The 14,316-nt window shown below is 34.8% G+C and overlaps 1 protein-coding gene across 16 annotated transcripts in view; it reads left to right on the top strand.

Moving 5' to 3' along the window:
• Positions 1-14,316, top strand: part of QKI (QKI, KH domain containing RNA binding) — a 152,529-nt gene that overhangs the window by 53,699 nt on the left and 84,514 nt on the right. For all 16 annotated transcript variants that reach the window (XR_011506448.1, XR_006521172.2, XM_044761029.2 and 13 more), the window contains one exon: positions 6,004-6,120. Coding sequence is in view for 14 of the 16 variants with exons in the window: in XM_044761029.2 (XP_044616964.1) it covers positions 6,004-6,120 (117 nt within the window). In the remaining 2 variants the exon portion in view is untranslated. The remainder of the gene's footprint in view (positions 1-6,003; positions 6,121-14,316) is intronic.

Below are 14,316 nucleotides of genomic sequence, written 5' to 3'. Positions count from 1 at the left end.
CATGTAGATGCTGTTTAGAAGAGTTCTGTTTAAAATATAAGAATAACAAAAGGTTGAAGGTAATAGGATCAAGAAAGATAAACCATGAAAAACCAAGCAAAAAATTTGTATCTCTGTACTGGTATCAATAGGCTTAATGACAAAAAGTATTACTAAAGATAAAGAGGGCCACTTCATAGTGATAGAAGGATGTAATTTGCAATTTGTATCTACCAAATAACACAGCCTCGAAACATATAAAACTAAACTAAAACTAAACTAAAAGGAGAAATAGACAAAAGCTAATACAGAATAATTTGCATTGTTTTTCAGCACCCATGGAATATTTAGAAAAATTGACCATATGCTATGCTGAAAAGCAAGTCTGAAGAAATATTACAGGATTGACATTGTACATAGTATGTTTTCTGATTACAATGTAGGAAGCTAGAAATTAATAACAAAGATAATTGGGAAATTCTCATGTGTTTGAGATGGGAAAAACACATTTAAATATTCGGTAGGTATCAAATTATTTGACCTGAATGATAATGGAAATCCTACATATAAAAGCTTCGGGATACAGCTAAAGCCAGCTTAAAAGAATACTCAGAACTTTAAAAGTATACATATTGGAAAAGAAGGGTACAGTAAGGTCAGCATCCATTTCAAAAAGCTGGAAAAAGTACAGCAGATTAAACCCAAAAGAAGTAGAAGGAAGGAAATAAAGCTAAGAGTAGAAATCAAAGACAGAAAACCACAAAATGAAGAGAATCAGTCTATCAGATGCTATTGCTGCATTATAATAAATTACCCCCCAAAGTTAGGTTAAAACAGCACCATTTGATGTGCTGGTGCTTCTGTCCTGCAAGCTGTTCGTTTAGGTTGGGTTTGCAAAGCATTTCTGGTCTGTATTTGCAGTCAGCTAGCTGTGGGTCCACCACCCAGCTCTGCTTTTATCAATTATCCAGCTATGGGCTGAGGGATTGATGGTGACTGGGTCACTTTGTCTTACATTCTCCAGTAGGTTAATCTGAACTTGTTTACAGGGGCATAGTAGGGCTCTAACAGAGTAGATGCACATAAGACTGAGATTTAGGCATTTAATGCCTATATTATTCTTTCTGCTACATTGTATTGGAAAGCAAGTCACAAAGCTAGCCCAGATTCAAGAGGTGAGAGGTGCTGCAAATTTATTTACACTGCAAGTGGCATAGGAACTTTTAGGGGGTGAATGGGTTAATTGTGGCCATTTTTGAAATCAGTCTACCCTAGTCAACAAAAACAAAAGTAAACTCTGAAAAGACTGTAAGACTGATCAAGAAAAAGGAAAACATAGATAACCAATCAGAAATGAAAGAGGGAACATTGCTACATATCCTATAGGTATTAAAAAGAAAATTGGACCTAAGCTTTATATGAACAAATTTGAAAAATTAAACAATACAGACATATTTTTAAATAAACGCGTTACCAAAATTGACATATAGAGGAATAGAAAATCTGAATTATAGCACTGAATCCATCATTGAAAACCTTGCACAGAGAAAAACTCTAGGGCCCAGGTGGCTTCACCACTGATTTCTATTCAATATTTAAGGAAGAAAATAACATTAGTCTTGTATAGGCCCATCCAGAGAGTCGAAAAAGAGGGAATACATCCCAGTATGGTTTGAGGCCAGAATAACCGGTGATGTTAAAACCCAAGAAGCATATTACAAGAAAGGAAAATTACAGGCCAATTCTAGTCATGCCTGTAAATTTAAAAAAAAAAAAAAAACAAAAAACCACCAAAATGCTAGCAAACCAGCAGTTTATAAAAAGGATAGTGTGTCATGATCAAGTTGAGTAGGGTTGGTTTAACACTTGATATTTAGTTGTAATTTACTGCTGTTAACAGAGTGAAGGAGAAATATAAATGGTCATCTCAGTAGATGGTGAAGAAATAAATTTAAACATTCGCTCTTGATTAAAAAAATACTCTTAGCAAACTTTGAAATAGAAGAAAATTTTGTTAATCTGGTAAAGTATATCTACAAAGATTCTACACGTTACTTCAAACTTTGTTGAGAACTTTATTCTCAAAATCTGGAACAAGTCAAGAATGATACACTTTAATTTGACTTTGAACTCAGGATGTGCTGGCCAGCACAGTAATTATGGCAAGAAAAATAAAATAAAAATAAAAAAATATGGTTGGAAAGGAAAAAAATATATGAGTCATTATTTGCAAGTAGTATGACTGCTTACCTGAAGAATCCAAAAGAACTTACAGAAAAATCATGAAAATTAATAATGAAGAATCAAAATGGCTGGGTACAAGGTTTAATATAGGAAAATCAATTATGTGTTCACATATAAGAACCAAATAAAAAATATGATATACAATGGCAAAAACAAACCTCCAAATATCCAGAAATAAATCTAACACACAGTGAGGAAAGGCACAATCAAAAAGCTTTAGATTTTTGAAAGAAGTCGAAGACCTAACCAAATGAGGGAATTATACTGTGTTCATGGTTTTGAAAGACTCTGTGGTCGTATAATCCCAATTAAAATTATTGCAAGTGTTATTTTTAGAAATTGACCAACTGTCTCTAAAATCTGTATGGAAACACAAAGGGCCATGAAGAGCTGAGACACTCTTGAAGAACAGCAAGGTGGAATAACTTGCATATCGAGGTTTATTATAAAGTTACAATAAATAATACAGTGTGATATTAAAGCAAGGATAAACAAGTAGATGATATAATATGAAATAGACAGCCCAGAAATAGACCCAAGAGTATATATGGATGCTATTTATGACAATGATGGCACTGTACAGCAGTTAGAAAAGGATGATCTTGTCAGTAAAATGTGCTAGGACAATTGGGTATCCATCATAGGAGAAAAAAAGAAAGTTGTCTCATCACAGACATCAATTCCCGGTACACTGTAGACGTAGCATGAAAGACATAACAATAAAGCTTCTAAAAGCTAATATGGAAGGATATCTCGATGACCTTGGGATGGGAAAAAACTTCTTTTAAACGTAGAGAAAACACTAACCATGAAAAGAAGATTGATAACTTCAGCTACGTTGAAATTAAATGTAATTTAATTAAGTTCAATCTAATTAAATTCAGTCATCATACAACACCATTAAAGAATGAGAAGGCAAACCACAGATGGGAAAAGATGTTTGCTACACATGTAACCGCAAAGTAGAAATCAATAAGAAAAAGCTAAACAATGCAATAGAAAAACAGACCAGAAACTTCAAATGTGCTTCAAAAAAAGTTTATCTGAATAACCAGTAAATGTGAAAAAATGATCTACCAGTAATCAGGAGAATGCTAATTCAGACATTTAGCAAATGCACCGGAATAGCTAAAATAAATAACATTGGCAATAAGAAATGTTGGAAAGGAAGTGGATCAAAACGAATTCTTATTCTCTTCTTTGGGGAGTATGAAGTGTTAACAAGTATTTTAGAAAATAGTTTAACACTATCCACTAAAGGATATTCTATTTGAATATTATCTTCTTTCAGCAGTCTTCTCCCTCAAGGAACAGTCCCTTGTCCTGTTTCTTTATTTTATGCTGTCTTTTTCTTGAGCCTTCCTCAAGTCTTAGGTGAGCCTTCTTGGTCTATTCTTATTAAAATATGAAGAACTAAAATTTTGAAATAGAAGCTTATCTTCCCTGGGCTTGCCCACTGCAAGCTTTGGTTTTACATAATCATCTGAAGCATCAGCCTGTGAGAAGGGAGCCAACTGCTAGAACATGAAAGACTTTTCTCTGGGCACTTGTTTTTCTAGAGATGAAAACCCAAGCCTGTTACCTGCAAGTTAGATACCTGGCTTTTGGTGTTCTGTGGGCCCGGATGGGTCAAGTGTTCTGGGTATCATTTCTACCTTTTCTTTATGGTTTTCTGCAGAACTCAGTGGCTGAGTGTCAAGTCTCTCTGGAGTTCTGTAGAGCAAATTTGATATTGATCATATCCCCTTCTGTGGACATTGTAAGCTGAGTTGTTGATTGAGAGCCTAAGGTTTCCTAAAGTGAATTTGTAGTGGATTTGGTAGGCTGTTAATTGTCCACTGTGTGTGCCAGACCTTGTATCAGATCTTTTCTATATATTGTGCCGTGTACAATGTAGTGCTCACTATGGCTTTATCAGATGGTTAGTATTGTCTTCATTATGTAATTAAGACTTAATTTGATTTGACTTTCAAATTCCTAATAATTATTTAGTATTGGAGCTTGGATACTGCTTGGAATCTGTGTGCTTTCAGAATGTAACTACTAAGCATATTACTTGAGTTTACTCAGATTGGTGATGTAGGGGATTCTATGTTGGAAGCAAGTGCATGTTAAAATGGATGACAGCAGGGTTTAGATTGGGTAAAGAGATAGATAAAGTATTATATGCTGAGAAACTAGGCAAAGATAAGTTTTTTTTTTTTTTTTGAGGGAGGTTAGCCCTGAGCTAACATCTGCTGCCAATCTTTCTCTTTTTGCTGAGGAAGATTGACCCTAAGCTAACGCCTGTGCCCATCTTCCTCTATTTTATATGTCGGATGCCTGCCATAGCATGGCTTGATAAGTGGTGCGTAGGTCTGCACCTGGGATCTGAACCGGTGAACCCTGGGCCACTGAAGCGGAACGTGGGAACTTAACTGCTGTGCCACCAGGCCAGCTCCAAGGATAAGGGGTTTTATTTGAATATAAAAAGATGGTTCAGGCAAATTTCAGAATTTGGGGTCTTGTAGAACTAGATCAAATGCTTACAGGATCAAAGTCTATGAGTCTCAACTTGGGGTGGGAAAAGTTGTATCAAAGTTCTCTGAGGGGGAAGGGGTCTTTCTTCCAGCTATACATGTGTACCACCCATCTTTCATTTGGCCAATCACTTTTTTAAGATGTGGCAGTGTTGGTGAGCAGCTTAGTGAAGCAAAGTGAGAAGCCAGAAGATTAAAGTGCCCTAGCTTCTTAAGCCCTGACAGCAGTGAATTCTAGCATATTACTTTCATTTAATGATATATAAACAGTAGGATCAAATGCAAGAAAAAAGTAGGAAGCTGTAAGTGTTAACAATCAGTACCTATTTGACTGAATAAATAAATAAAACCACCCATGGGTTTTCGTGGAACTGATGGTAAACACTCATTTTTTTGTCTTTTATGCAGGTGATACGTGAATGAGGAAAATTTACCTTTTAATATTTACAGTCTATCTCTTCTCCCCATTGGCCTTTAAAAAAAAAAAACTTCTGTATATGAATACTAGAAGTTTCTATTGAGGGATGGTAATTCTTTATTTATATTATGGTTTATCTCACTGTCCTTTCTATAAAAAGAGTTTAAGCTCCTTGCAAAAGTAGTAGTGTAAGTTAAAGGTAGAAATGGAAAAAAGAAAGGAAAATAAGAATGCAGACAAAATTGTGCAAACAATGTGATGAAAAATATATACAGTATTCTCAAGACTTAAACATTCTGTATAGGGTAGAAATCAGGTTTGGCCATTGGTGTTCTGACAGCCAACCTCAAAGTATAGTTCTCTTTGAAGAGTTGCGTTGGAAAAAGTATAACTTTTCTTGTTAGATAAATAAAAAAGGAGTTTTCCCAAGGATTTCCGTAGAAACGACAATTACCTTTTAACGTAATGAGCAGTTCCCTGAACTTAGTCATTACAAAGAATTTTGTGGAAGAGATTTGCATTCTTGGGTGGCATCTAAGATTTTGTCAAACTCTTTACTATACTCTGGTTTAGATTACAAGTTGATGGACAGTTCAGTATAGTGCCTGTTTTAGGTAGTTACTGTTGTTCCTAATTCATAATTTGTATTAATACATATGAAAATTTTATGCTAAACAATGAACTATTGTAATTATACCCCCAAACTTAGCAAGAAATTCATAAGGACTCTAAGATTTTATTTCAACTTAGTATTAAAAAAATCTAAAAAGAAAGTAAATATACATATTAAGAGTTATAAATTCAAGCAAGTGAATAATGTATTATGATGGTTTTTTTTTCCAGTTTAATTTTGTTGGGAGAATCCTTGGACCTAGAGGACTTACAGCTAAACAGCTTGAAGCAGAAACAGGATGTAAAATAATGGTCCGAGGCAAAGGCTCAATGAGGGATAAGAAGAAGGTAAGTCCTTGAATGTAGGGGCAAGGCTTTATGTGAATAAATTGCTCGTGCTTTGCTTTCTGGTAATATAATATCTAGATCTTTTGTACATAAGGCACCATACATTATTTCATGTCAGGAACATTTTAAAGGTATTGTCATGATTTTCTCTTGTTAATTATCATTATTTTTCCTTTAGAACTAAAGTATCACTCAGTCCGTCATGTCAACTTACTTTGGTATTTACACTTGAGAAGCTGCCAATTTGGAAATTCATCAAGACTATAATGTATATATAAAAATATGTGACTAAAAGTTTGAAAAATCTAAAACGTTTCTTTTGATGAGATTTAAATGAAAATGATCAAATGAGTAACTTTGGATCTGTCATACCATTGGGGGAGTTAGTAAACTGAAAAAGAAAGCTTATAACTAGCCATATGAGATGCATTTTGGATTTCAGTAATATTTTGTGTTGATTATAAATTTTCTAGACATTTTACTTTATATCTTTCCTGTTTTCTGTTGTTCTTTTTCCTCCTGCCAGTTCTTATTTGGCTAGTTTAATTAATAAAGACTACTTTATTTAATAAAGACTTTAATTAATAAAGTCTACTTTATTGTTTTTAGGAAGGTTTTTATATGTTTAATTTCCTTTTATCCAGTGATACTGTGAGGCAGGGTACTTTTGAATTTCTATCTGTATAAAAAATGGTTGACTGAATTTTAAAAAATAACGTAGATTTTGACTGCAAAATATTAAACTTATTGTTAGGAAGGGTGTTATTTTAATACAGTCGTGTACTGCATAATGACATTTCTTTCAGTCAACAATGGACCACGTATACGCTGGTTGTCTTGTAAGATTAGTAGCATAGAGCCTAGGTGTGTAGTAGGCTGTATGTATCATCTATGTTTGTGTAAGTACACTGTATGATGTCCATATGATGGAACAGCCTAATGATGCATTTCTCAGAATGTATCCCTGTTGTTAAGCGATGCATGACTATATATTGCCTTGAAAGGGCTATCAAATGATAGACCTGTGGTCAGCTTATGTTGGAGCATGTGTGTTGAATTGCTTTGTGGGGCTTAGGGAATGAATACCATACCTACAAGGTATCCTGACTTTATTGTGATATGCTTCTTTTCTGAGCTTCCCACTTCATTTCATTTAAGCTCTCCCATAAGGTGTCTAGATTTCAATCATTTTCTCTCCCTACAAATAATGACTTGGTAGCTGAAAGGTTGGAAAGTCCTCAGTAATATTGATCATATTTAAATCTTATTATCCTGTTCTAGTCAGCTGAATTTAAAGATATTTTGAGGCAAGTATGTGAGTTCTCCTTGAGCATATTTAGATGATGTGTTTAAAACATTTTTTTTTTTTTTTTGAGGAAGATTAGCCCTGAGCTAACTGCTGCCAATCCTCCTCTTTTTCCTGAGGAAGACTGGCCCTGAGCTAACATCCATGCCCATCTTCCTCTACTTTATAAGTGGGACGCCTACCACAGCATGGCTTTTTGCCAAGCGGTGCCTGTCTGCACCCAGGATCTGAACCTCCGAACCCTGGGCCGCTGAGAAGTGAAAAGTGCGAACTTAACCGCTGCGCCACCGGGCTGGCCCCGTTTAAAACATTTTTTTGTATTAGAATTTAAAAAAACTTTAGCATATTCTAAATCAGCTGAGTGGCAATCTTGTATTACCATGCAGTTTTCCTTCCCCTGTTTCCACTTACTCTTGTCGCATTGACATTAAATAATGCTAATTTAATAGCCGAGGGGCAGTGAGATGGAATCTCAACAGCTGAACCACAAGTATATCTTCACCCAAAGGTTACTGTACCCATCAGTTAAACGTATTATTCTATCAGTCCGTTAACGAAACATGCTTTTCCCTCTCCTCAGCCTCTATTAATTCTTTAGAAATGGCCCTCCACTCACTCCACTCTTGCACTCATAGACACTGAGGATCAGAGCTTGGAACTGTATAGTGAGACATCATGAATTCTGTTTTCAAATGGGGTTGAACTTGTAGCCTGAAGAACATTTTCTGCTGTCTGACAGAAGAACAGAATGGTTAAGAGTGAGCCCTGCGGCCAGATTACTTAGGTTTAAATCTTAGTTCTATCACTTAGCAGTTTTGTGACCTTGGGCAAATTACTTACTCTCCTTGTGTCATATAAAATGGGAGTTGTAATGTCACTTATCCCTTACAGTGGTTGTGAGGATTAAAGTAGTTGTAAAGCTTTTAGAACAGTGTTCTGGCACATAGTAAATGATCAATTAATGTTAACAATTATTCTTAATAAATTTTGTCTTAACACTCTTAGAATTAAACTCTTAAATGTATCATGGGGGAATACTAAAGTTTTTTAAACTTTGGAAATAACAGTACTTTTGTGTTGTTTTGTGACCTTTGAATATGCCGTAGTCTCATAGCTTTTCTGTTTTGTTTTTGTGGTGCTAGGTGCGTCCATATTCTGTCTTGTTCACTTTGTTCTTAACCACAAGCAGAAGCAATTCACACATTTTATTTATTTTTAATTTCTTCTATTGTCTACTGAAATAAAAAAAAGTTTGCAGATTTTACCTATGCAAGAAAACAATAAATTAAGACACCAGAAGAATTTTGGCTATAGATTACATTTTTAGTTTTATTAGAATGCTACAGGTTTACTTTGGGCATATCAAGTTAATTTGAATGGCTTCCGTATGTTTGATATTATGGTATGTGGATTCTGTGAAGAATTTATAGATTTATAATACCAGCAGTGTCTTCTGTAAACTTAATTTAAATCGACTGCACATGATAAATTGTTAACTAAATTATCTTGGTTTATGCTGTAGTTACTATACTCATTGGGCTCTTAAAAATGTTAGTAAAAGTAAAGTCAAAATGGAAAGTACTGTCATTTTTTGCTTGACTATTATTTTGAGAAAGAATATGACAAACAGTTGGAGACAAAAAGAGGTATTGATGTAAGTAACAAGGCTAATTGAGGTGTATTTCAGGTGTTTCATACCATGCAACAACCTCAAAAGATAGTTTTTCTCTTCTAACAGGAGTGGAGGCTTAAAGAGGTGAAATAACTTATCCAATCCCTCATTTCTAACTGACTGCACTAAGTATAAACATATATCTCACTAGCCATTCAAATTCAGCAATATACAACATTCTCATCAGTATATGGGCTTTGAGTTTAAAATCAGAGTAATCTGTAGTAAAGTTTTAATTCAGTTTTTAACTTTATATTTCTTTCCCATAGTCTTGACCATAGTCGTTCCTTTTTAAGAGATATACCTATAATTTCTTGAGGAACTAGTGTGTTTTGTGGAACATGATTTATGAAAAGTTATTAGAGAGGCATATTGCATAATTGCAAACATTGGTAGAATTTCATAACATTTTTTTCATGCTACTTTTCATTTACATTACAAATTTTTCTTAAATATCTCTTATAGCTCTATTACTTTCTTAATATATATTTTAGTTAGTGAATATGTGATATTTTTAGAAAAGTTTAAAAGTACGGATGGCCTAAAAAAATTAAAAGCACTTAATTCTATCACTGTAGAGACTACTCTTGTTGACCATTTTGCTGTGGCTTCTTGTAGATTGCTCTCCATGTAGTTATATGTATGTTCACGTGTGTTATAGAAAGGGGGTCATATTATATGTGATGCTTTATAATTATTGTTTCCTCCAGCAACCCTTTATCTTCTCCTATGTCAGTTCACCGAATAATTGAGCTTTATAATGTCGAAGACTTAGGCCTGGATAATAGGAAAGCACACTTAAAGATGTTTTAAGCAATATTGATAGCAATAAACAAAAATAAATTTGTTTGATTTATGGGGGTGACTTAGGCTTTTATTTTTATGAAAGATGCTACTGCTGTCTCAACACTTTGAAAAAAATCAAATTAATAATACAGTTTTTTGGTTGACATTTTAAACAGGCCATGATAGCCAGTGACATAACATTAAGTACAAGCATGGTTCCAATAGCCTGTTTTATGGATCCTGTTGAATACTTAGAGCTTTCTGACAACATAGGTATCTTTTAGTTTTTTAAGCACTTTTCATCATGGCAAATTTTAAGCAATAGTTATCCATCACCCAGTGTTAGCATTGTCTGTCTCTTTCCATGTTTACTCTCATTCCCCCTTGCCCGCCCTCCCCCTTTTGCCTGCCAGATTGTTTGGGGAGCAAATTCCAGACATAATTTCATCTGTAAATATTTTATTAGGTGTTTCTAAAATAGAAAGGTTCTTTAATGCTATTGTGTTTATTTTTTTATCACCAGGAAAATTTCTTTATGTCATCAAATACTTAGTCAGTGTTCGTAGTTCCCCTCTTGTCTCATAAATGTGCTTTTAAAAAAGTTTGTTTGAATGGTATCCAAATGAGGGCCATACACGTTGAAGTTGATTGATAAATCTCTTAAGCCATTCTCCCTCTTACCCTCATTTCTCTTGCAATTTATTTGTCAAGGGACTGAGTTATTTGTCCTGAGAATTCCCCTGGATTTTGCTGATTGCATTTTCATGGTGGTGTTTAACACTTATCTCTGTCCCCTCTATTTCTTACAAATTGGTGGTGACAAAGGTTTGATTAGATTCAGATCTTCTGTCATGCCTTCCTCATTTCCTTTCTTTCTTTTGAAAGACTATTTCACAAGTAGTGTTGTGGTAGTGGTACATAAAATCTAGTTTCCTCTCTCTGTGATTTTAGCAATCCTTGTTGATTGTTTTTTTAGGCCCTCTATTTCAGTAGGAGTTGCAAAATAGCTATGTCCTCTTTCTTCATTAACATTAGCTAGATTTACTTTTTATAGGAAAGGCTAGATAAATACTCACTTCTTTATTCACTAGTTTTAAAATAGTCGGTTCCTAGGAATCTTCCAAAGGTAATGAATGAGTCTTGTTTTCTTTTCTTTCGAGTATCATAGTGAAGGCAGTTAAACAGTTTTGGTGTGTTTTGCTTCATTGTAGTTAGTGTTTTTAACTGATGATCACATTGTTTGGCCAGTGGGGGCCCCTTCAGGTTCACATCTAACTCCGTTTGACACAATCCCAGCAGTTGGGTCTAGTAACTTTGATAGTCCAGGCTCATCTTGTAAGATTTCCTCCCTGGATTTGGAATCAACCATTTCTTTAAGGAACCCAGGTTACTATTGGTGAAAAATAGTATTTAGAGGCTGCAGTGTGGTCTTTAGTGATACTCATTATTTGTAGACCTTTTCAGGACAGAACTAGGAGATACATACATGCACACACATACTCAGGAATATAGATAAATGTTTACAAGTTCATTCTCATCCAAAATTAAGACGACTACATGTTATTTAATTCATCGTATGTCTGTATTTTCTTTCTTTCCCAGTGAAAATCCTGATTCCTACCTAGTGACACAAAATAATGATTCATTTGTTTTAATCTAAGATATACAAAACAATCTCAGAATAGCCATACAAACAGTACTACCAACAGTTTCATCAGTGAAAACAATTTTTCCCCAATTGTTATTGTTTTTAGGGTATATTCCACTAGAGATACAAATGACTCTCTTTTAAACCACTCAGTAAGTTTTCAGTGAACAACATATGTCATCATATGGATCCACAGTCAAACTCATTTGTTGCACTTGGTTGCTAGTTTTAGGAGATGCTTAAATTATTTTCCTGTTACTTATAAAATATTTACATAATTCCAAAGTCAAAACTACAATGTAGGGAATTTTCAGAGAAGTCTGGCTCTTTATTTTAGTTTTTGGTTTGTCTTTTCTTTTTTTGACATAAAAAGTTACAATTATGACAATTGTTTGTGTGTATGTGTGTAATTTCTCACTCCCTTCATAGATCGTTATATACTCTACACTTTTTCTGTACTTTGCTTTATGTATTTTTTTATGTAACAGTACATCATTGAGATCGTTTGATGGGAGTAGATACAGACAGTCCTTATTCCTTTTAATAACTTCATCATACTCCTTTGTGAGGATATACCATAAATTATTCCAACATGCCCCTCTTAATGGTCACTTAGATTGGTTCTAGTCTTTTGCTCTTACACATAGGGACAGTGCTGCATTGAATAGTTTTTATATACATGTTTTCATGTACCTGCTAGTATATCTTTGGGATAGGATTCTAGAAGCAGTATTGCAATATATAATTTTGCTAGCTAGTGCTAAATTCCTCTCTCTAGGAGTTGTTCTTATTTTGCGTTACCATCAGCAATGTATGAGAGTACCAGTTTCCCAACAGATTCACCAACAGAGTTAAACTTTTATAGTTTACGCAGGAGACTGAACATCTGTTATAGTCTCTTCTAAAGAGGCTATTCCATAAGTATATATTATGTGTGTGAAAGTTGTCATTGCTATTATGAGCAATGCAACCATCTCTGGTTTCCCAATTAGTTGTTTTTTTTGCAGTATATTTCTTATTTTACCATTGAACTCGTTTATAAATATGATTAGATGTAGTTGAAATGGTATTATAACTGATCTAAAGATACGTTATAATTGTAATAAACTTCTGGTTGGGCCTAAGTAACTAATTACTATTTAAAATGTTTTCACGAGGAAAAGTACTGTGATTTTCTTTTTTAGCTAGGGTTCCTCATCTGGACCACGGAACATAGAAATTCTTCAGTTTTATTGGGAATGGTTCATAATGAGTACCATTATTTATGTAGGAGAGAAGTTAATTATATATAATTTATGCCTTGGGCCAGGCATTAAGACTTGATTCTCTTGTGGAATCCTTAGTTGAGAAAGGCAGTACCCTGTGAGGAATGGTTTTTTTCCTCTACTTTATATCCCTGCCTTACGTGCCTTCGACTGCCTGCCATTGGTGCCTTTAACTTGATGTATTAGAGAGGAGGAACTTCTACATTCTCTCTTAAAGTGTTAATATTATAAATTGTATACTTATAAACTTTCATAAATCCGATTGAATAGTAGTATTTAGCTATGAAAACAAATCAGTTACTTTAGAAAAGTGATTATGAAAGTTGTTGTCGTCGTTATGTGCTCTGAAGTCAGTTCCATCTCCAGGGGACCCTGTGAATGAGTGTCCACAATGCCCTGTCCTCAACAGCCCCACTCAGCTTCTGTAGACTCATGGCTGTGGCTTTCTTTATGGAGTCAGTCCTCTCATATTTGGTCTTCCTCTTTTCCTGCTGCCTTCTGCCTTTCCAAGCATTGTTGTCCTTTCTAAAGAATCTTGCCTTCTGATGTGCCCAAAATAGGACACCCTCAGTTTTATCACTTTTGGCTCCAGCAATAGTTCAGGCTTAATTTGCTCCAGGACCCACTTGTTTGTCCTTCTGGCAGTCCACGGTATCCATGGAGCTCTCCTACAACACTGTATTTCAAATTAATTAATTTTTTTCCTATCAGCCTTCTTCACTGTCCACCTTTCAAACCCATACATAGTACTGTAATTGGGAATAGGGGGGTATGGATGATCTTAGCCTTAGTCTCCGAGACACTTCCTTATACTTGATGATCTTTCCCCATTCTTTCATTGCTGCTGGTTGGGAAGGAACCTTATTAAAGCCATGGAGTCTAACCACCCTTATGGTATTTAATTCTGTGATATTTTATTTCCTATACTGCAAACGGTTGTCACTCAATTTTTATTACTTCATGTCATAGTTAATTTAATACATTCTCAGGTAGCAAATATTTTTTGAATGCCTATGATTTTTGCCCTCAAGGAGCTTTCGCCCCTGGGAGACTGATGTATTGACAATGAACTAACATGTAGTGTGGTAAATACTACAACAGATGTTATATGCTGTGCTATGGGAAGTCCAGGAAGTAATAAGTTCTTTTTGCATGTTGAGGGTTTTAAGGAAAGCTAGAGAGCATAGGACTAGAGGTAGGAATTTGTAAGGTAGACGAGTGGAATGGTATTCTAGACATCAGAAATAGGATCAGCCAGTGTATGTCGTCACGTTAATGCTTGGCTTTATTGCAGTGGAAGTCATGAGGTATGGTCAGAGAAGCAGTGTAGCTATTGAAGACAAGGGTGGGTCTAAGGATATAGGGCCTTGAATACTAAATTAAAAGAATTTTTTGATTTTGAAAGCAGTGCATTGGCACTCTTACAAGTTTTTAAGGTAAGAAGTTATATGATATATTAATTGTTTTAAAGATAACTTAGTAGTTGTAGAAGGGATGGGCAGAAGAGGGAGAAGACTGA

This window comes from Equus asinus, chromosome 1 (genome assembly GCF_041296235.1).
Source record: "Equus asinus isolate D_3611 breed Donkey chromosome 1, EquAss-T2T_v2, whole genome shotgun sequence".
Taxonomy (NCBI): Eukaryota; Metazoa; Chordata; class Mammalia; order Perissodactyla; family Equidae; genus Equus; species Equus asinus.
The sequence above is the reverse complement of the archived record's forward strand: the minus strand, read 5'-3'. Positions and strand labels throughout refer to the sequence as shown.